The sequence below is a fragment of the Leguminivora glycinivorella genome, chromosome 2, assembly GCF_023078275.1.
Source record: "Leguminivora glycinivorella isolate SPB_JAAS2020 chromosome 2, LegGlyc_1.1, whole genome shotgun sequence".
In the NCBI taxonomy this organism is placed as follows: Eukaryota; Metazoa; Arthropoda; class Insecta; order Lepidoptera; family Tortricidae; genus Leguminivora; species Leguminivora glycinivorella.
In genome coordinates, this window is record NC_062972.1 from 30873836 (window position 1) to 30898379 (window position 24544).

The 24544-nt window shown below is 36.9% G+C and overlaps 2 protein-coding genes and 1 non-coding gene across 3 annotated transcripts in view; 1 reads left to right on the forward strand and 2 right to left on the reverse strand.

The window, feature by feature from the left end:
* The window catches only part of LOC125234653 (leucine-rich repeat-containing protein 15), a 222547-nt gene that overhangs the window by 37917 nt on the left and 160086 nt on the right, over window positions 1-24544 (forward strand). The gene's annotated exons all lie outside the window — the stretch shown is intronic.
* The window catches only part of LOC125234672 (lysozyme-like), a 98126-nt gene continuing 88359 nt past the window's right edge, over window positions 14778-24544 (reverse strand). The window contains exons 4-5 of the mRNA XM_048141016.1: window positions 16586-16649; window positions 14778-15206 (exon numbers count right to left, since the gene is read on the reverse strand). Of these exons, the coding sequence (XP_047996973.1) occupies window positions 15073-15206; window positions 16586-16649 (198 nt within the window). The 3' untranslated portion in view covers window positions 14778-15072. The remainder of the gene's footprint in view (window positions 15207-16585; window positions 16650-24544) is intronic.
* Trnak-cuu lies at window positions 17803-17875 on the reverse strand. The gene has a single exon. It is a non-coding gene; the product is annotated as a tRNA-Lys (tRNA).

Here is a 24544-nt window from a genome sequence, read left to right on the forward strand (position 1 = left end):
AAAATTTTAATTTTGATAGATTGTGGAACGGTAGTCAATTGGTTACTTCCGATTTTTTTGGCAAAGTTATTTTCCCAAGACGATCAAGCGCTTTTATGAAGCAGACGATCAATATTTGTGAGTGTGTTTAGTAAACGTCTTAATAATGCTGGGACAGAGAATACCCATACAAAAAGCGTAAGGTACAGCGGGACAAATCCCTAACTGATCAATTTTTAGGGTTCCGTAGTCAACTAGGAACCCTTATAGTTTCGCCATGTCTGTCTGTCCGTCCGTCCGTCCGTCCGTCCGTCCGCGGATAATCTCAGTAACCGTAAGCACTAGAAAGCTGAAATTTGGTACCAATATGTATATCAATCACGCCAACAAAGTGCAAAAATAAAAAATGGAAAAAAATGTTTTACTAGGGTACCCCCCCTACATGTAAAGTGGGGGCTAATATTTTTTTTCATTCTAACCCCAACGTGTGATATATTGTTGGATAGGTATTTAAAAATGAATAAGGGTTTACTAAGATCATTTTTTGATAATATTAATATTTTCGGAAATAATCGCTCCTAAAGTAAAAAAAAGTGCGTCCCCCCCCCTCTAACTTTTGAACCATATGTTTAAAAAATATGAAAAAAATCACAAATGTAGAACTTTATAAAGACTTTCTAGGAAAATTGTTTTGAACTTGATAGGTTCAGTAGTTTTTGAGAAAAATACGGAAAACTACGGAACCCTACACTGAGCGTGGCCCGACACGCTCTTGGCCGGTTTTTTCCATTATTACGGCTCAGCCACGACATTGGTCTAAGCGCGACAGCGGTGAGCGGCAGCCATACGTGCGAATGAAAAGTCCCATCGCTGTGTCTCGCTCCAATGTATGGACGCCGCTCACCGCTGTCGCGCTTAGACCAATGTCGTGGCTGAGCCATTACACTATTAAGGGCCACTTGCACCAACGAAAATGGAGGGTTAACCCACCATTTTATATGGAATTTGACAGTTGACAGCCCACTAAACCTAAGTTAAGGGGCTACTAAAGGAGCGACTGACAGCTCATAGGCCACGCTTGTCAATTTCCTCAGCCCCCGCAAGCACGCACACATAGAAGCGCCGAAATGCGATTCGCGGAGCAACAGAGCTCCATCTAGCTTCATGAATGTAAACTACAACTATCGGTAGTCAGCCAAAGAAAGTGGTCGGTGCAAGTGGGCCTAAGTTGAGTTCCACATGTAAAATCGCTGTCAATGGAAATTGTCAACAATGTAAACAAACCATTATATTAAATATCAATATTTTAGCACAATTTTATTATTTTAAAGGTTGTGGATCATAATGTGATATGAATTGATTAAATAACACATGGATTTAGCTAGTATCTGATGAGTTAGAATGGAAATTAAAAACATTTTGACTACAAGGTTTGTTTACATTGTTCACAAGTTCTATTGACGGAGATTTTATCCACTGAACATGCGTGCGATATTTAACCAGTGGACACTCTAATTAATAATGAAAAAAATGTAAAACATGGAAAAAATTGATCAGTTCCATTTGTCCCCCAGTCGAAATTGCCCCGCTGTACCTTACCTCTGAAATGTATGGGCCGCTTAGGCTTAAAACTAGATGGCGCTGTTTCGCAGCCTGGAAGTGGCCGAAATCATATTCCCCCAAATATTAGAACAAATGACATGCTTCTTTATTTTCTCCTTTAATTATCCTTATTGATACATATATATCTAACACATAAAAATGAAAAATATAACAAGGACCTGTGTAAGAGTTTTGAGTGATTCAGTTAGTTTCATTGGACTTATATAGACCGTGATTAATCCATAACCATAACGTTAACGTCGTTAACCATGTAACCTTTATGAAAAGAAAGTAGATACACCCCGCGCGTGCTCAATGAAAATGCTCCTCGTTACGGAGCGAAACATGTCGAGCGACCTTCGACAATTTTACGTGAGTTACCCGATTTCACATGTTTAATAGAACACCCATATTAAAGCTGGCTGGCTTTTGGTGTTTTGGGTATCCATGGCCAACAGTGATCGCTTACTATCAGGTGACCTATCTACTCGTTTGTCTCCTATAGCACGAAAAAAAATGTTTTCAGGAAATCAGTCTACACCCTGTTTCTATTGAATCTTTGCTTCAACTTTGATTATTTCCGAATCATATAATTAAAAAAATGCGGGGTCAATCAAACCACCTACTGATTCTGAGTGATGTTTTTTGAGTATCATGGTTAATGCGCCAACTTTCATAACAAAGTATTTTTATATTTAAATCTTCAAATATAAGCTAAACAAACAACTAAATAATCTGAAAAACAAACGGGTATTGATCCATCACTGTTCTAAATTGTATCAGCATGTCGTGTCAAAACTGATGTCCGCCAAAACCAATATCCGATATCGTCCAATCATCGGACGCGGCGCTAGCGGGGTGTTCACAATCACTTTCATGCATAGAACTGCCGATATTACATACACAGCCTGCAAAAATCCGAATAATAACCCATATTCGTATAAGTAAACATAATTTTATACGAATACAAAAAAAAAGTACATTTTATTCAGGGGATGGAGCCGCCTGGGAAGCAGAAGAGTGTTGGGAGGCACCGCTCTTCCCTAGGTTCGTAGGCAGTATGTTTTTTTTTCTCACGAGAAAATAAATACTACAACAAATATTATTACTACAGACTGTGCTACAGATGTAATTATACTTAACTATTTAATTGATTTTTAATTTAATTCCAAGATACAGGGCCTAACACTGATTCAAACTTTCACGATTTTTAACACATATTTAAAATTGCAAACGGGACTTAATCGCGTATTTACTATGTTTTAAACACTAACCTCCGACGTTTCAAGGACGGCATTGTCCCCGTGGTCTTGTGGTAAAGTCGGAGGTTAGTGTTTAAAACATAGTAAATACGCGATTAAGTCCCGTTTGCAATTTTAAATACAGGGCCTAACTTAGGCACAGTCAAAAGCGTGGGATTTTGACTCTATTTGAATACGATACGATCTTGAGGATAGCTCACACTATATTTTCGTGCTTGCCAAATGAAATAAAAGTTGAAAGGCGATACCCAAGGTCGTTTCCAACTCAACCAAATCGTACCGAATTTTAACATCAGAATCGGTTTTCGAAACTCCTTCTCTTTTACTCCTATTAGGGCCACTTGCACTAACGAAAACGAAAGGTTAACCCAAGGGTTAACCCACCATTTTATATGGAATTTGACAGATGACAGCCCACTAACCCCGAGTTAAGTGGTTGGTGCAAGTATTTAGAGTGACAGATATATTAGTTGCCCGAAATTCAAGAATTTTCACAGATAAAACTGTAGGATTTTAGCAAATAGAAGATATACTTCTGTTTGCTACATAAATTTAGGGGTCGCCTTATACTAGGAAACAGCTTAACATTGGTTACATTGTTTTGCTAATAGAAATGCAGGAAAACGTGTCGACAACACTTTTACAGGTAAATTCTGGAAAGCTGGCGAGAGTGGCAAGTGGAATCGAACTAGTGAATTGTTTGATACGTGTGGTATGATTGGTATGCACAGTAAAAATCTGTTAACAGTTTTTTTTGTATAATGACTATGACTAAAGGTAGCGATTTAGGTTGCTCTTTCCAAGACTTTTAAAAACAGTGACACCTGCGTTAATACACCGCAGCAGTTACGCAGCAGCGGCGGCTATCACAACTATTGGGATATTACCAGGTTGATTATGAACACTATTACTTCTACTAATATTGCTACTTCATTCGTTTTTAACTACTTCACTCAAATTAAAGAATAGGTTCAGGTCGTGTCGTTCCAGAAGGTGAAGGAGTTGGCAGAGGACCGGACGAGTTGGGGATTGCTCCACCGACAAGAGCACAGCTCTTAAGTTAGAAGAAGAAGAAGATTCGTTTATTACAAGCATAGTAACAACCAATTTACAATCAGCAATTCAAGATGTCTTCACTACGAAGTCGTAGTGTCTTCACTACAAGTGTCTGTACTCGAACTAGCCAACCGTCACTGCATTCCCCCTGTTTTATAACAATCTAAGACGGCGGGAATCAGTGACTAGTATGAGTCAATTGATATTATTTAATACGCTCATCATAAATAACAGTAACACAAATCCAAATATAAGCAATGAATAAATAATTATTCTAACTCTATGCCACTTTATATTTCGAATAAATGACTTTTACCCTGTAGATACTTGTTGATAGGGTACTAACAAGAACATGTGATATTTAACCTAATGTATATCTTCAACCATGTAGTTTTTTTGACATCAATGATGTTCAAACCCATTTAGTATTCAAGGTGTGTGGTCCATCGAATAAAGGTTTTATTCGCTCAGGATCCAGCAGGACAGCTTTATTAGTTTTTACTCTTCCAAACACGGACGCGGATAGTCTGATGCGATGGAAATTATAACTGACAGATACTGTTTTAGGGTTCTGTACGGTGACAGCTGAGGACAAATTAAAAAAAAATGTTTATTTATTTTTATTACACTCGCACACTGCTAGTATTTATAACCGCGGGCAAAAGCTAGTATTTACATATTTTTTCCGTTGTGAATAACATTGATGTATAACAATGTGTTTCACTTGGGGCGTAAGAATATTCCAAACACGAGTATTTATATTTACTTAAAAGACATGTAACTCCGTATAGACGGATAAATTAAAAAAAAAAAAGTACCTCAAAGCCCTAGAGAAAAAGGTACGGTGGCCTAAATGGCGTTACACCTTTGGGGAACGCTGGGCTAAGTAGATGGCGCTAATATTAATATTTGACATTTTAACACATATCAAGCTAAGAATATGGGCCAAATTGTCAAAACTGAGGTTCAAAAGTTTTAAGCCTGTGTCGGGAGATGGCAGTTCTATGCACTGTGATTACACATTTTACTTTGACAGTAACTCTCTATAATACTCGATCCTCTTTGGTTATACGAATAGGGAACTTGACTGTAGTTAAAATAAAACGTCGTTCGTCACACGTGCGAGAATGTCAAATAATGACATACTTCTCGCACTTATAACGAAATTTACTATTATACCATTCACGAAATAAAGCATCAGATAATTATACGAAAAACATGGACATAAGTTATTTTTAAATCCAATTTCTATTTAATAAGTCAGGTAAAAATATATAAAGTAACTGAGTTGACCGTGACGTCACTCAATTCTATTTCATATAAATTCCATATTAGCAAGTCATTCAAATTCGTTTTGACAGTTCTTAAAAAGAAGCTGATTTGACTAGGAGGCAAGTAGCTTATAGAAACTATTTAGAAACCAACCCAACTCGCTCTTACCCGTTTTTAGTAAAACATTTGTTTTTATTGTCCAGCTCGCCAGCTCAAACTTATTTCAAGGATTCAATTTTGTTCAAATTGACAATTGCGATGGCGTTACGTTTTCCTTGCATATTACCGGCAGTTTTTGAAACTACCCAATCCCATTGGGTTTTAAACTGTATTCGTTCTTCGTTTAGGTTTACAATTGAAGGATGGGGGTGAGTTAGTGATGGAGTGGCTATTCTGCGACAGGTGGACGGATACGGTTCCGTTCTTTTCGTTTTTGCGATCGATGTCTTGATTGAATAATGCTCTGTTTCTATGTAGTTTAGCTAAGTTTTTATTGTTTCTATTTGAGGTATTTCTCTGATATCTCAACCCCCATTTGGTTGATTATTTGACGGTAGAAAGGTTTCAGGCAGGTTTAAATTCATGGAACATGGATGCATACAATTTAAGGGCGGCTGTCCCTGTGTCAAAAATCGGCTATTGGCAATTTATACGACATTTCTACGTTACATACGACCAGCCATACATATAAAATATAACGTCCCTTCTTGCAAAAATCGGCAGACCTGTTTTTTTATGTATTCATGGAACAACGGTAGCTAATAATATAAAAAAAAACAGTGCGTGGATTTTCGCGTTTAGTTACGTCCATCTTTTTACTGTTTTAAATATTTTACATTGCTATTTGGTCAAATTATTGAAAAAACAAACATAAACTCATTTAACACTCGATCTAAATACATATAATACACACATGACAATTCATTTCTGTTTTGTCACTCACCGAGTGAATGAATGGAATGAGTGAGTAGCGTTCAGCGCAACGACACTGACAGAATGTTACGCGCTGAGTGAGTCGGCATTTCACGCAAAGTAACACTGACTGAGTGTTACGCGCTGTCAGTTAGAAGTCGCATTAGAAGTTTCACTTCATAAATCTAAGGTGAGTTTAGACCAGCAAGTTATTGCTGCAAGTTTTGAGACGCAACGATAGGTAAGAGTGAGTGGCAAATACCTGCATCTCTTTCTTGCATATACTTCTGTCTCAAAACTTGCACGTCTAAACTCAGCTTTAGTGCAACTGTTCGTCTGCAACTATGCGGTCCTCGACCTTGTGAGGGTGAAAGATAGTCTCAATAGTCTGCCGGAACTACTTACTATAAAATTCGTTTTATTAGTTTTTCTGTCATTCAAATTCAGTGGAAAAAAATCTCGTAATTATAATTACAATTTAGAATTTATTCATAAATTCACTATGACATACATTAACTTTACTGTGGTGAGACTGTGACACTGACGATGTTTACGATCTTAAACTTCCCCACTTCAACTTCATATGAATTTATTTGTAAACCGCAACAGCGAGCAATTTTCATACTCTGATAAGTTTCCGCTCCCCACAGAGTATGGAGTATGTGAAATAAAATTGTAAACTAACCGCGTACTAAGTAATATCCGGAGCTTCCAAATTTGTTACGACGGAGTTTCCAGTGCTGTTAGTATCGGTATAAGAGTAGAGGTGGAGGCATAGGCTAACTTGCGAACACCAGTGTACTCTGGTGTATCTGACGTGGGAGTATTTATCCTTGGGGCGTTTTTTTAATAGACATGACGTGGATGCTCGGAAGACGCTGGTGGCTTTTTATTGCAATTTTCTGTAAATAAACTATGTGATCCAAAAGGTACCTGGGCATCTGAAATGAAATTTTCTCTTTTTGCTCTGTATAGCTACAGCACTATACATATGATTTTAGTGGTTTTCTTATAAAATAGCAGAGAGGGATGACCTTTTTTCCATGATGTCTGATCCATGACATGAATTTTAGGCCTAGAAGTTGACCCTACGTGACAAATAATACTATTTTTTTAATTATAAATGGACTTACTCTTGGCCACAGACTAGCCAAAGGCAGAGACGTGGCCTACGATGGAGTGAGATCGCCCAGAAGATGCCTGTTCACTCTTGATTTGAAGGTTGCCGGGTTATATGAGCTCGGAAATATAGCCGCCGGCAAGGAATTCCACTCCTTGGCAGCGCGCATAAGAAAAGAAGAAGCATTCATTTAACCAAGTCATGTTTCTTATCCCCTGGCTACACAGCTTGATCTGTTCTTGACTTGTTTTGTGTTTAAATAATTCTTAGATATCTCGAGGTCTTCCTACACTGGGCCGCTAAAACTCGCTTCGTCCGTCAGAACACAAAACCAGACGGTAGCGAAAAATAATTTCGCCTCGAATATGCACTTCTACTCGCGGTTAGAATCTCATCTTTCGTTCAGTATTCAATTTAGAAAATATTTAAATACGCTGGTTTGTTGGTTTTGTAATTGGTTTGCTAGTTTTGCATAAAGTTGTTGAATTTATTTTGCATTTCAATTTTACTGCGCGTTGTTTGTGGACGGCTCCAAAATTTTTGGAATATACTTTTTTGGACTAATTTAATCAGAATTGTTAGTGGGATTGTGTGTTTACTACGCAATGAAGAATATACGAAAGCATTTTCCATAGGCGAGACCTTTGCTACCGCTCGCGCTCGGTTTATTAAAAATATAGTTTTTTTTTGGCTTGTAATTATTATAATAACGTGTATTTTATCTGAGATGGTCCATCAAAATAAAACAGAAACCATATCGCTTTTATACACATTTTGGTTTTATATTTCATAATTTATGAACAGCGCCTGATACTATTATGAAAGCAAACGTCAGCGTCAGTCTGCTATAATGTTACACAAAGGGATAGTAATTTGAGTAAAATCATAGTAAAAGCAACAACGATACAATACGGGACTGACAAAACCCACACGAGAAAGCGTAACACTGAAATGTTTTAGGCTTAAAACTAGATGGTGCTGTTTCGCAGCCTGGAAGTGGCCAAAATCATATTTTCCCTAAATATTTAGGCGTGTTTTTATTTTTTATAATACATTTTTCTTTATTTTAATGTTATGATAACACCTCAATACACATTTTGACATGTTTCTTTATTTTAATGTTATGATAACACCTCAATACACATTTGTTTCACTCGGTGACAAAGCTTGTTTAACCTTCGTGCCTTGAAACCCTCGCAGCGCTCAAAATTCCACTTCTTGAACCACTCGCTACACTCGCGATGCTCGGGTATCAATTTTGGCATGTGCGGTTAAACAACAACTTTGCCCCCTTGTAAAACAAATAACTATTAATTACTCATGCTCGTGTTCCTGAAACATCCACTATAATCGACTTCTATATTAAACGGGGTGTGCGGAAAGTTACTTCATTATCCCTATAATCTCATTAAATTAGTGTGAATCATTTTCAGAGTCCAGCTTCATGAATCTACTCTAACTTTGATCAAAACATATCGCGCCTTCACGCCTTGTTTCATTCCAAACAGTATTTCAAAGGCGTAAAATACGCTTTTCAGTGAAAAGGTTTTAAAAGGTACGATTTTTTGAAAGGTATGCTTTTCTAAATTACGTAGATGTGAGATTAAGCTCGGCCAAACTAAAATGACACTAAACTAATTATAATAAGGTTTAGTTAGTTGACTAAAGTTCTCTTATCTATGTATGCAATTTAGATAGGATGAAAGTTAGTACATATTAAGGATTAATTTGTTTTAAAATAAGTATGTAAGTATTTATTATACTTTTTTGGCTCCGTAGTCAATTAGGAATAATGTAATTTCAATATATTCGCCTGTCTATCTGTTTATCCATCCACTTACGACTTTAGGGTTGTTACCTAGTCCTACTGCTATACATAAATTTTGGTATATGAATGATATATTAAATAGCTTAGTAAACAGTTTTCAAATAAAATAAATAAATAAATATTATAGGACATTCTTACACAGATTGACCGAGTCCCACGGTAAGTCAAGAAGGCTTGTGTTGATGTTGTGGGTACTCACAACAATATATATAATATACAAATACTTATACAGAGTGGGGCCTGTAACAAAGGCGAAGAATTGAACTGTAGGCTATTCTCCTTATACTGATCAACATTTGTTCAGTGACTTTTAAAAATTATGAAGTCTTTAAATTTTTAATTTTTCATACAAAATAAATATTAGCTTCAATGTACGCCATTATTGTTCTCATTGACGTTGTCTGTCACACTTTAGACTTAACAGAATTCGCAATACATTACCTCTTGGAAAAAACTTTCGAGGGTGATAAAAATCAAAATACAAGTTATTTTTAAAAGTCGCCGAACAAATGTTGATCAGTATAAGGAGAATAGCCTAGAGTTCAATTCTTCGCCTTTGTTACAGGTCCCACTCTGTATACATAGAAAACATCCATGACTCTGGCCCCGTAGCCGAATTGCATTTCTCCGACGCGAAACGAAAACGAAACGCCGCGGAAGGTAGTTTGGCTCTGTCGCGCCAATACGCAAGGGCAATAGAGATAGATAGCGTTTGTGCCATTCAGCTACGCACCCAGGAACAAACATCTGTGCTCATCATACAAATAAATGCCCTTACCGGGATTCGAACTCGGGACCGCGGCTTGGCAGGCAGGGTCAAATAAAATCTATTATAAAATTCAATAGGCATAGCGAAACATAAATTTACAAAATTTTTCTATTTTTTACTTTTTTTTTTGTACATTAATAATACATACATACAATCACGCCTGTATCCCATAAAGGGGTAGGCAGAGCACATGAAACTACTAAAGCTTCAGTGCCACTCTTGGCAAATAACGGTTGAAAGTACTTGAAAGAAAACGAAACTGTGACATTGCAGTGACAGGTTGCCAGCCTCTCGCCTACGCCACAATTTAACCCATATCCCACAGTCGCCTTCTACGACACCCACGGGAAGAAAGGGGGTGGTGAAATTCTTAACCCGTCACCACACAGGCCACACAGGCACATTAATAATGATCATCAATCATTTATCAGCCCTTTATCACCCACTGGCTGAGCATTATGCTTCTCTTCTAGTATGCCACTTGTTTGGGTCCTTGTTAGTACAATAAAAAAGGAACGTGATTACTAACTACATTAAATTCATCACTCGCCTGGTTATTTCGTTTTCACATTATCCGATCCGAGCCGCCATCTTTTATTTTTAACCCCCGACGCAAAAACGACGGGGTGTTATAAGTTTGACGTGTCTGTCTGTCTGTCTGTTTGTCTGTCTGTCTGTGGCGTCGTAGCTCTCGAACGGATGAACCGATTTTGATTTTTTTTTGTCTAAAAGCTGAGTTAGTCGGGAGTGTTGTTAGCCATGTTTCATGAAAAGCGGTGGGGGGTTTTTTCAAAATTTTAATTTTGTGGTTAGGTTATTCCCTTTGAAACCCCTCCTACATCCGATATCGGATCGGATAATGTGAAAACGCACTTATCCCAGTCATTTGGGGTCGGCGCAGCATGTTTTCCTCTTCCGTACCTCTCTATCGCCCGTCATCTCATCATTCACTTGTTTCCGTTTCATCCACCTTTGATCATAACTGTATTACACTGTAGAACATATTTTCTTCATAAACTTGTAAGTCTAAAAAACCGGCCAAGTGCGAAATGAATGGTCATTTTTTGAATATTTTCTTAAATTACTTTAAATTTGTTGTTGAATGTCCTAAGGCACCCCATAGGGCCTCCACAAGATCCTTCCACGCCTTTCTATCTTGAGCCACCGCCTTGGCCTCGTTCCAGCTCAGTCCACATTCCCTCAGCTTGTTCTCAAAACTCCGCCTCCAGGTGTGTACGGGGCGTTTGCGGCTCGCTTCCCTCCTTGAGGTCGCCACTCAAACGCGATACTGGCGCTGTTGGTAGCACCAGGAACTTGAAAATTACTTGACTAAATGTAAAAAAATATTTTTGAAATACTTATAAAAAGCTCTTTCATTTGATATGTAACACAATACAGTTCAAAATTTTTAATTTTCACTTTTACCGTGCAAAAGTGGCCCCTATAATTAAATTTTCTTAATTTAAATTACAGGTCACAGGTTAACATAATTATGTGTGCCAAATTTTAAGTTAATCGGTTCAGTAGTTTTGGAGAACATTGGCTGTGACAGACGGACAGACAGGCGCACGAGTGATCCTATAAGGGCTCCGTTTTTCCTTTTTGAGGAACGGAACCCTAATAAAAACTGGGAATATATTTCTACAGCTTCTATCTAAACCTGGCCGTACTTTGCCTTTTGCTCGCTCGTAGCTTTCAATACTGCCAGGAGTACATCTCGTGATTGAAAATGTAATGAAATTCTTTCAATGCAGCCTTTTGCAACCAAAGACTAATTCTAACTTGCATTTTTTTTAGACCGTCAACCAAATCTTGTCACTAGAAAAAGGCGGCAAATTTGAAAAATCGCGGGCTAGCAACACTAATAGTTTTGAAAATCGGTGGAAATTCGCGTGTCATTTGTATCTTATCTGTGGAAATCTCCAACCTACCAAAAAGAGAAATGACTAGCACATATCCGTCTCTTTTTAATACATTATCTAATTCGTAAGGAAGGAGGGAGCCCCTTGAAAAAAAAATATCTGTGGCTGTTCGACGTACATTGCTGGTTTTTGTTCGTTGCATAGGGATACCATACTTTAGTTTGATGTACATTGCTACTGCCAAAATTTGGTTGACAGGCTATATTAGAAAGGTACACTATTTGTAAAACCCCCATGATAAAATGTTTAAACATAAACTAATTACTAACTCCGAATAAATCTGCCCTACAAATATATTATTTTGGTTTATTTTGCGAATAGGATGGAAACTTTCGTTTATATTTTACCCGTGTTTCATACTCGCATCATCAACATCCTCCTTGCGTTATCCCGGCATTTGCCACGGCTCATGGGAGCCTGGAGTCTGCTTTGACAACTAATCCCAAGATTTGGCGTAGGCACTAGTTTTATGAAAGCGATTGCCATCTGACCGTCCAACCCGAAGGGTAACTAAGACCTTATTGGAATTAGTCCGGTTTCCTCACGCTTTCCTTCATCGAAAAGCAACTGGCAAATATCAAATGACATTTCTGGTAAAACGCATTGGTATGAGCCGGGGTTCGAACCCGCGACCTCCGGATCGAAAGTCGTAAGCTCGCATGTATGTAAGAATAAGTATCTATTACGTACTCGAGCAAAATTAAATAGAATAATAAAATGATATCATTATGGGTAAGGTGAGGGTCAGGGTGCCGAAGACCGGCCGAAGTGAAACAAATTATGCATCTGGTGGGGCAAATGTAACCCTTTCAGGCCCCGTAGCCGAATGGCATTCCTACGACTCGAAACGAAAACGAAACGCCGCGAAAGGTAGTCTGGCTCTGTCGCACCATTATACGCAAGAGCGATAGAGATAGATATCTACGAGCGTTTCCTTTCATGAGCGTTTCGTGAGCGTTTGTGCATTGGGCTACGCATGCTGGTCCTTTCCTTTCAAGTTGACCTTAATTATACTCTAAGATCTTCATGAACTAGTGTCTAAAAAGTAAGACAGAATATTAAATTCGTATGTAACATTATAATGTACTTAATTATTACCAAATAAGAAATAAATGTATACAGTATTGTAATACCAAATATTTACCTAAACCTACTACCTATTTATTTCAGAGGAATTTGTTGACTAAAACAAAATTTAGGAAAAAAGGCAGTTATACAATACGCATTTTACGATCCCGACGAATTGAGAACCTCCTCCTTTTTTTGAAGTCGGTTAAAAGAGTATCAAAACCGTTAAGTAGAATGACCGAATGCACGTTTAAATTGGCCTCCTTTGTTACTATACATAAATACATAATTACATAAATTAATATATGCAGAAAGAATATTCATATAAGTAAGTATCTTTTTACCTCCTTATTTAATATTAACATCGACGTATCCCCCTTATGGGATACAGGCGTGATTGTATGTATGAATCGACGTATGATTTCAACGTAATTGGGTTGATTAAAAATTCCAGTAAAGTGAACATTTTTAATGATTAAAACATTAATTGTTACATTTATTAATGAGTTTTTATTATGATTATGAATACGAATATGACATTTATACTATATTTTATTCTATAGTAATTATAGGTACTGAATTAGTCTCCAAAGTAATCTTAATCCTAATATACATTTTGACTTAACTTATTACACTATAATCTAATAAAATTGGCAGTGAAATGTAAAATTTGAGCTTAATATTTACTTACTTAAATATTATTCAGCGAAAAAATTGCTCACAAATTTCAGATGTAGGTACTTAACGTAAAAAATATATCAAATATTATAAAAGTTAAGAATTCTTACTGCGTACTTCCGGCACCTGCAAAATAATTTTGTAAAAAATACGTTTGAATTTGTCGAATTTTTCCTATATTGAGTGAGTATTATGAAAAACCAATGATATTTATAGCTGGGGTGCACGTGTAAATATACTTATATCGGTACTGAGAAGTGGTATCTTTACCGAAGTTATACCTAATTAATATATTGTAGGTAATTTAATTATAGCTAAAGTAATCAATAGTCAGGACCTGATCTAGCTTTTGGCGTTAACAACATTGTCAGGCAAATCTAGTACCGAAATCCAGTTTCTCTTTTTGCCTGTATCTAGGTCTATTAATTTTATCATAGACCGATCTTTGTTAGCTTGAACTGTAGCCTGGTAAATCGGGCCCTAAACGAACACTTGTCTGTACCGATTTGTACGTGCCAGTACCCTAAGATTTGATTTATCATCTTTATTACGGGAGCGTTTTACATTGTCTTAAAAGACATGCGCATGTTTAACCTTTTAACTACTTAGAATTTTTCACATACGTGCTCAAGCCGCCGCTGGTAATGAAGTTACACGTAGCTTTGTGTTATTTATCAGACTTCAGGGTAATTCCATGTAACAGAGTAATGTAAGTGACCAATTATTTGCATGTTTTTTTATTCATGGTGCTAATTTAAATATCAATATATCTAAGGATTAAAAGTAGGCTTATCTAGAGATAAATTAAGACTTCAATTTGCATCATAAATAAAAAAACATGCAATGAAGTGGTCACTTACATTACAGTTACGTGGAATTGCCCTTCAGTGAAATAACTAGATATAGTACTTTTGTTTTTAAAATAGAACTATTTACGGCGATTAAAGGGTTAAACTATACCTAACTCTACAAACAAATGCGTAGGACTTTAGATGCTTGGCGAACGCCATAAGACACGATGTATTGTAGTCTACGATAACACGAGACGAGTGGAACGATTTATATTTTGAAGTTTGTTTTTTAATTTATGCAAGTTATTATCGTAATTTGTGTTAATTTATTTAAATTTTCCTTAATCGATGAAATCAGTTGTTACTTTGCGAAAATCCATGTTTGTCATAAACTAGAACATTCCTTCGCTAATCCGCGAATTAACAGTAAGAGTTTAGAAGTAAGTATAATAGGTTAGCACTGATTGACTTGCACGTTATCAATTCGCGGATTAGCAAAGGAATGTTCTAGTTTATGATTAAATTTTCCTTCTTAAATATTTCACGTTTGGTCCACCCGTCTCGAACTTTGCTTCCCAATCAGAGTAGAACGAACGTTTGTCTTCACGCTCCATGGAACTGACAGTTAAACGGATAAGAGAAGTAACTAGAACACGAAAAATTAGCAGCGCGGACAGCCTCTTTTCCTTACAACAGGCGAAAGAGGTGGTTTGGCACACTCCTCTCGAAATCCCGTACAGCTTAACGTTGCTACCTCCCTTTCCATGGAACTGACAGCTCAACGAATGTGAGAAGTAGCTGGAATATGAAAAGTTAGCAGCGCGACAGGTCGGGCAGGCTCTTTTCCTTGCAGTAGGCGTAGGAGGTGGGCCACGCCTTGAAGCCGACGCGGTCGTAGATCCGCTTGGCGCATCGCACGTCGTCCGCTAGGTCTTCGTTCAGGAGATCTGCAAAAAAAATTGTATACTAACATTTCTTGCAAATAATAGTGTTGGTTCAAAAGTTCTTCTAGTAGCTTTAGAAGTGGACTGACTGACATGTTTGTTTGTGATATGTAGGTAATTGTAATCAAATTGTGACTCAAGATCCTTTCAACTTCTTAGAGACCAACGATTACTTCTAGAGTCCTTTTCAGAGAAATCTTTCTTTGTAGGTACAAAAAAAACTATCTTGTATAAATTATGAATTACATACTTTGATTATCGATAAAACCTACTCAAAATGCGTAATATACAGGGTGAAATAAAAAGGACCCAAAGTTTTCATAGTGAATTTGGAGGTCATAATGAACAAGTTTTATTATAGGCTGAAATCTCGAAAAAAAAAAATGACAGTCGAAATGTATGAAACAGTCCATTTTTTTGCGATTTCAGTATTGGTTCCATAATAAAAGTTGTTCATTATGATCTCAAGTCACTATGACAAGTTTGAACGCCTGCACGGTCCTTTTTATTTCACCGTGTGTCTTTCAAAATGTACTTATAGTCTTATATTAACTATTTTAATTTTCCATTTTTTCAGGTAATGGACAAACTTATAGTCTTATATTAACTATTTTAATTTTCCATTTTTTCAGGTAATGGACAAACTTATAGTCTTATATTAACTATTTTAATTTTCCATTTTTTCAGGTAATGGACAAACTTACTACTTTCATCGCAATTGCTTGGAGAAGCAACGATTATGCTTGCAACAGAAGCCATCAGATGCCGAAGGTGAAAGCGCTTTAAGACGACACAGGAGGGGTCAATTCTCCATACAAACGGTCTCGACTATTTCCTCCCTGGTTTTTGAAGATAAAGCAATATTTTTTTCAACACAGATTATTATTATTTTTATCTGTGTCCGACCGTTTTGATTTTTTTGATATTTTTATTTTAAAAAACGCTAGAGCCAATTAAAATGTTCCAAAAACGGCCTTTTTCATTATGGCGCAAAAAAGGTGTGATACTCAAGATTGGTAACAATTAACTAAAAAAACTAAACGGTCCGACACAGATTATTTAATTGTTATTCAGATTCTCAAACTTCGTTCAAATTGGTAAAGTTTTGAAGGAGGAAACAGTCGAGAGCGGAACCTCGATTTTAAAGATTTTTTCGCAATATCTTTTAACTGAGTTGTTCATAATGGACAATTTTTTTTCGATAAATCTAGTTAATAACACTATTAAACTAGAATCCCCAAATTGAAAGGGGGCTCCTTTCCATTTGAACATTTTAGCTCCTGTAGCGCCTAAATCCCCAAATTTCCTTTTACAAACGGTTTAATCGGTCAGATTAGCGATTTTAATTACTGGATAAAAGGTTAGTTAGTAACTCTTAGTACCTTCACACTTCATGTTGCAGTGACCTCCTTTACGGCCCTTCTTGCACCAATCTTTGTTGTTGATCTGAAAATTAACGTGTTGCGGTTAATATCATTAATAACTGACTCAATATGTCGACAAAACCGTTCTTTAAATAAGTTCAGTCAGGAAAAAGTATAAACTTAGAGAGAGGCACCTCTGCAGTCAATAATACTTCGATTTTACTAAAGCATTAGTTTGAGTGCATCGTCTTAATTTTGCAAAAACGTTGTGCAAAATGTTATTGAAGGTGACTGTACCACACTCATACCACGTATCCGATTTCATAATTTCAACATCACCTTTCTTGCCGGGGGTGTCGCAGAAGTCGATTGTGGGATATGGGTTTAATATGGGTGTGGTGGGGATTAGCAACATAATTACTGTAATTTTTAACTGTAATGTGCTATGTATCGTAAGTAATGTTTTGTTTAGGCCATACATCTTAGCGTATACGTAATAAGGTTCATATTGAATAGTCGACGCTACGTCATTAAACAGAAGGCTAGTGATCGACAAATTCGCACGGTTATCTAACTGCACAGGTGGCTCAGCGGCGTAACGCCAGACACACGATCCGACGGTTGGAAGTTCGATCCTCAGCGGCGCAGAATCTTTTTCCATTTTTTAAGGATATTGGATTTACTTATATTATTGATACATGGTATTCGGCGAGTCATTCCAGCTCAAGCCTCCGAAATATTAGTACGGTTGTTGTGAGAATAATGTACCCGTCATAAATGAAATTATAAATGTAAAATTGGATGGCAAAATGCAGTAATGATTAAATTACGGATATAATGTTTTGTTTCCTATGTGTGTGAAATTGTGGTGAAGGGGTAAGTGCTAATTATAAGAATCTAGGGTTCAGTTTATAAAATTATGGCTTAGAAATACTAGTGCACAGTTAAACTATATCCCTTTGTTTTAGCCTATGGACATGCCCTTCATGGTTCGGTTAGATTGCAACCTGAACGTAGCTATATATGCAAATAATTATCACGCTAGCCGGCGCACTTTGGATTAGCAGGATTCCCAAACCGGTGGTTTAAACTCCTCTTGGCGCTCAACATCTAGTTTTAGCTTAGCTTAGTAATTAGTCTTAGGTACTAGTGTGTATTTTAATTAGAATAATATTTTTTACTCAAGTCACCGACGTTTTATTGTTGCACCCAGCTTAAACACTCGTAATAAATGGCGCCCAACGTGGGGCCCGAACCCACGACCCTGAGATTAAGAGTCTCATGCTCTACCGACTGAGCTAGCCGGGCAGTTAGATAACCGTGCGAATTTGTCGATCACTAGCCTTCTGTTTAATGACGTAGCGTCGACTATTCAATATGAACCTTATTACGTATACGCTAAGATGTATGGCCTAAACAAAACATTACTTACGATACATAGCATATTACATAAGATGAAGGACCCACACGGCAGATTAGCAAGGTGGGCCATGAAACTACAGCAATTCAGTTTTGATATAGTGCATAGGCCTGGCAAAAGCCACATTGTACCTGATGCATTGTCACGCGGTGTGATGAACAGTGCTACTTCTGAAATAAATGTTATAGATATTTTAGAACGCCATAAAGATGATTGGTACAGGTCTAAGGTAAGAGAGATACAGACTAATACACCACACGACTGGAAAGTTATGAATGGCTTGTTGTATAAAAGGATACAGTTAAGTTCGTTTCCGAGCCAAGAGGATGCTTGGAAATTGTACGTGCCGCAGCCATTACGGGGTAAGATCTTTACAGTGTCATGACAATATGACAGCTGGTCACTTGGGTATTCGTAAGACGTTCCTTAAAATAAGACAAACATATTTTTGGCCAAATATGTGGGAAGAGGTGAAGGATTATGTAAGTAAATGTGATACTTGTGCGAGACATAAGGTGTCGCAGCAAGGCCCGTTAGGACTCATGGGTGAGCACAGGGAGGTTACACGGCCGTGGCAGCTTATATCATTAGACTTGATGGGTCCATTTCCAAAGAGTAAATCAGGTAACACTATGCTACTTGTGATTACATGTTGGTTCAGCAAATTTGTGCTACTATTTCCATTAAGAACCGGAAAGGCAGAGAAGATATGCGAGATATTGGAAAATCAGTTATTGCTGTTTGGTGCACCTAAAGCTATCATATGTGACAATGGGCGACAATTCTGTTCACAGCAGTTTAAGGATTTGGCCATGAGGTATAACAGCCAACTATGGTTTACGCCAAACTATCATCCCCAGAGCAATCCCACGGAGCGAGTCAACAGAGTAGTGGGAACCATGATTTCGACGTTTGTAAAGTCAGGGAAACATATGTAACTAAACCTCCGCTCACCTTACTTATCTACTTACTTACTTACTTGACTAAACATACTTATAACTAACCCTCCTTTAAATATACCCCGTAAATTTGGCCTTGTGATCGTCTAGCGTGAATAAGTAGAACCCTTCGATGTGAACCGCGATAACCTAGATCCTTTAATGAGTATCAGCTGTATTTTTGACTAATTTTTAAAATTTTATTTATTTATATTTTGGAAAAGAATAAAGGTTATTGTAGCATAATAATATAGTGTTATAGAAGAGTATTTTATCAGATTTAGGCCTAGAAAGTTATGAGTGAGAAAATTAATGACGTAATGAAGAAATTTTTAGAATAAAAGTTAGTGAGTGAAACATACATGCAATAAATATTAAAAAATATTTTGGTAATCATCGGCTACGCCTTATTAGTGGATTCGAGTTGCAGGACTGCCTTGCGTTGCCGTCTGAATCCCCTAACCTGATCAAACCACTTTATCAGGCATCCTAAGCAAGTAAGCCTGAAGGGCTATCTATCTACGAACTAACCCCCTTTTATTTTGTTTTGTTTCTTTTCCCTAGCTAATCCCCCCTTTCCCCAATACTGTTAATAGACCATAACTTCTCGATCCTTCTAATGTATCATCAAGGCTCCGAGTAGTTGCTACCACTGAGAACGAAGTAAGTAAGTCTAGTAACTCCTTGAAGCTTTTGACTTGTCATCAGTGGACGGCGCTCGCATGCCACTGGGCCCTATAACAAACCTATGCTTTTTATTCCAAAGAATAGTTTGTTTCCCTAACCAACTTGATAGAATTTACCTTGAAAACTAGTTAGCAACACTCACTGGCTCGATGCTACATGAAGAATCAGAAATTGCTACCACAATTATTAATTTCACTCAGATAAATTAAGTAATAAGAGATTTTATAAATTACCAGTTTTACCACATATTTTAAGATAGTAAACACCACATTTAAAGTCCATTTAAACCATATAAATAGTAATAGTTAAATTATTTCTCCACAATACACGTTGACCAATTATATTTTAAGACCAATCATAATAGAACTCTACTTTCATAGAAATAGTGTGTGATTCTACCCTAATCCTATTGTTTTTCCCTACTCTAACATATCTGAAACACAGACCGTCACTTACCATAGATCTTGTGTTCAAAATATGCACAAGTGTATCCCTACAATAAGCTGTACAGTTCAGCCAGCGAAGCTGAGATAGGCAACCTATAGGCTTGTGTTCTTATCCCCCCCTCTGCTCTTGCCCGCAGGCTAGGGTAGCAGAGAGTAGATCGCCCTATCCGTGTATATATCCAGTATTCTAGGACACACCAGTACCAGCCACATGAGAGACCCAGCTGCGATCAACTTTACTTAGATGTGGATCGATCACAACCGAAATCCCCAGCGACCAACGCCAGCATGGACTAGAGCACCGAGTAAATAAATATAAATATATATAGGACCCCAGCCTCAAATACTGCCGACTTCTGTGAGCAAGGATTACTCCTAATGTCTTTCATCAATCGTGAAAGTCCTCACTTCCATCTAACAGTTGGACTCTTTGAGACCGGTGAGAAAATACGCTTTTGTAAGTAAATAAAAGCGCCCAAGCCCTCCACTTGGAACAAAAAGACCCCTAAACGCCTTATGTTTAACACCGCGAGGTATAAAGCGCTTAGCCGAACAACAGTCTGTCACAAACAATGATCTGGCTTATAACTTTCACTAAATAACCCCTTAGAAAATTACTAAGTTCAATTTTACTGACCAACTAAACAAACGAATGAAGTTTCCTTTACGTGCTATAATCTAAGCTTAGTTTTGCAAGAATTTCTCCCTACAAAACCAAACACAGACTTATCTCCAAGCACCAGCCATACATCGACCCAGTCTTTGTATTGCTTGACGGCGCTCACGAAACAAAGCACAGAAAACTTCACTATACACATTAATTTAAATGTAACACTACACTATAAATAGAACACTAAAATAACCCCACAACTGACGGTAAAGCAATTCCACCACAGGTCTAAATTCAACTGTACGACGATATTGTCCCCGCACAATCAAACAGAGACACAATTTCAAAGTTTACAATCACTTAGAATAATTTCCAAGTAAAAACAAACAGAGAAATAATAGCAGAACAACTTCACTCACCAGTATAACACACGAAAGCCAGAGACACTGTTAGTCTTGTAGATATTTTAAGAATGACTCGCGTCGGCTCGCTCCGACCCTTTTATAGATTCAAAATGAGCGACAAAAGAGCGACAAAACGGCTACAAAAGAGCGACAAAACGGCTACAAAAGAGCGACAAAACGGCTACAAAAGAGCGACAAAAGAGCTACAAAAGAGCGACAAAACGGCTACAAAAGAGCGACAAGTAACAATGGATAGCCGCTAAATTACATGCATAAGAAAAAGGTCATAACTGTTTTGTTTACTAAGTCGTACGCCTTAGGCATTTATGTCCAAGACAGCTCAGCACGTACGTTTTTGCTTCTCAATAGTAACATCTGCATGACTGCACGTGTTCCAAAGTGATATAGGAATAATTTTATTGATACCTAGTTAGCGACGAAGAGTTATGTATTGCGGTTAGTATAGGTATGCAGATATTTTTTTGTTAAAGGGTTTTAGTTAGTTTTGTAGATCAAATACGCAGTAAAATATCATTTTTGTTTCTAAATGCTACATTAAACACATCCAGAAAGTATACTACTAATCATTATCAACTTTCATGACCTGTGATTGAAATCAAGACATAATATCGGAACGCTACGCAGCTGACAACTGTCAGTGTCAGCATTCCGTCCATGTGAACGTAGTTTGTTGATAAATACGTTTTTTCCAACCTGTTTTGCATCAAATAATAGTGAATTTGACGAGTGAAAACGTGACTAAACATGTGATAAAGCTTCAAAGATATTATTTGTCAAAATATCCAATGAAATCCCAAAGGAAATATGCACCAAAAAGTTGGTCAAGGATAAGTTGATTCACCGTAAGTTTTATATGTAATAACGAGTCATTTTCCTCGTCTTAGACGCTTGTTCTGTTACAACTCGCCCCCAGATTAGATTTATTTTACAGAATACAAAGTGGTTTGTAAAAAAATCTAATCTTATTTAGCAAAAGAAGCAATAAATTGAATAAAAGTTTAATATCTCTAGATCAGTCGGAAATATTCCCCCATTTCTAATCGTGTGGTGTGTATTCCAATACTATGCAACTGCTAGCGACTCAGTTTTGAAATTAGCTCATCAGAATCTCGACAATGAACCATGATAACTCCTTCCTCAGAGTCCACGCACCGCCAGGGATACCAGGTTGTGAATCTGATAGGTCCTATTAACCCGTTCTTGCTAGCTCGTTCCCCGGTCGCGGCGAATATTCATTCCATCCACACTGTTGGACCGGAATAATTATCGTAATAATTTCAACGAGTTCACAATAACTTCCCACGCAATTACGAAGAAACCTTTAGAGCTCTCATTATAAGTCCAGAGCCTTCAATCTCCATTGTCGGAACTCAAACCAATTCCTCTACCTAATCACTCCAGCCACATGTTTTGGCGCATGTCTCATACTTGAATAAAATATACTGACTTAAGATCTGTTTGGATGTGTTTTTTTTTTTATAAAACAAACCTTAAATGACATAAGCATGTACCTCAACTTGGTACCATATCATGATCAAATGAAGAAATGTTTTGATGATACTAAACTTCACAAATTCGAACACATAACAAGGAAACAAATATTGAAAAGAGCCTCGTTCTCACTAGACGATATCGGCCCTAAAATATGTCGATTGTCAAATACATCCCATTCAAGATGAGGTGTGTGGTTTTAGTATGGGTCTTATTACCTTGTAGAGTGAGTAGCCACGAAAAACTACCCTTGAAATGGGTCGAATCCATTGGATTTTAACCTAACCAATAAGAATTTTATGACTAATGTGTTCCCAAAATTCCCCCTTGTTTGTTCCCCACCAAACAAATTCCGACCAAACTAGTTTTGACTACTTTCCAGCGCTGTCTGTCTGTATCAATCCACTCATTCCATAAAATAAAACATTCGTGACACACTTTCATATCTTACATCCGTCATATCCAGCCATTCCTTCTATCAACCATACATCTATAAGCATTCATCACCTCTAACTTATACACATACACTCGTTCATTCCTCCTCAATTACGCTTTCACTCGATTGTTTACAGAAAGCCAACGCTTTTAAAAGTAATCAAAATAAAGAATAAAAATAGAAATAGAACCTAGATAATAATTTTAAAAGTTTACCTATCCCATTTTACCCTACTCTACCCTGGGTCGAAGACAAAGAAAATTTTATTTTATTTATAAGAGGTCCTACTTTCATCATTTATAAAGTAATTACTATTTAAAGTATTTGATTTTATAAAGTATTTACTAACCGCAAACCATTGGACAACATGTGACACCTTGATCATAATCTCATCTGCTACAAAATTGTATGACGATCAAGCATACCAACTTAAGAACAATGACAGTTTGAATAATGTCGCCAATAGAACACCTTTTGGCGGAGATATATGTTATCTATGGTTAAATTATTTTCTCTAATCTATCTCATGTTTACCGCTAAACCACTTTGTCCGCGAAAAAATGACAGATCTATTTATGTATGGACCATTTTAGCGCTATACTGCCTACAACATGAATCTGTAATAACTTAAAACAAATGTTTTCCATTTAATATTTCAAATGTGGTCCGAAGAATAAACTTTCAGATCAATGTAAAATATGTTTGTGTCACTAAGTGAGTTTTAATTTTTATAACCTATAAATTCGTTAGAAAATCAGGCGAAAACGCGTTATTTTAATTCATTGCAATAAGTGTTAGGTGTACAGTAGACTTAGTGAAATCTAGCCTAGTGCAATGTGCAATGGACGTAATTAAACTGGATACTTAACTTTACAGCAAAGGTAAGCTTTTGTTTTTACTCTTCAATCTGTCGTGAAACACGAAACTCCTGAATACACCTCGTTTAAAGAGTAAACATCAAAAATATATCTTCAAATATTTTACTTGACCAAGGCTACCTAACTGTACTTGGAATTTATAAAATTTTTGCGGTTCCAAACAATGAAATTACTTAATTATTTTTCTGAGGCACTAGCCTATTGATTATGGAAAGTAATATTTGTAGGCCTTCAAATAAATGTTATGGCATTTAAAAATGAGCATTGAGTCTTGTACTAACTTTGTATTTTTCAAAGATAAAGATTAACGTTGGATTGGACACTTAAATAAAATTATGTAGACTGAAAATCTAGACTTAATATAAATATTGTTCTTGTTACAATGGGTTTAAACAATGTATGTATTAATTTTCAGTATATAAAATGGGCAATCAACACCGAACAACAGCTGTCGGTAAACTGCTAGCAGATTGGGAAATTTTTCCAGAGTGTCCTCTATGGACTACTCTCTGTCTTAACGCTATCTCCAAGTAAGTACAAAATCATAGCCACTAAGAAGCTACTTTTAGACTTAATTAACCCTACTTAGTAAGTTAAACGATTCGGCAGGAAATTTTACATTACTTAGAAAAATAGGTATGGTAGT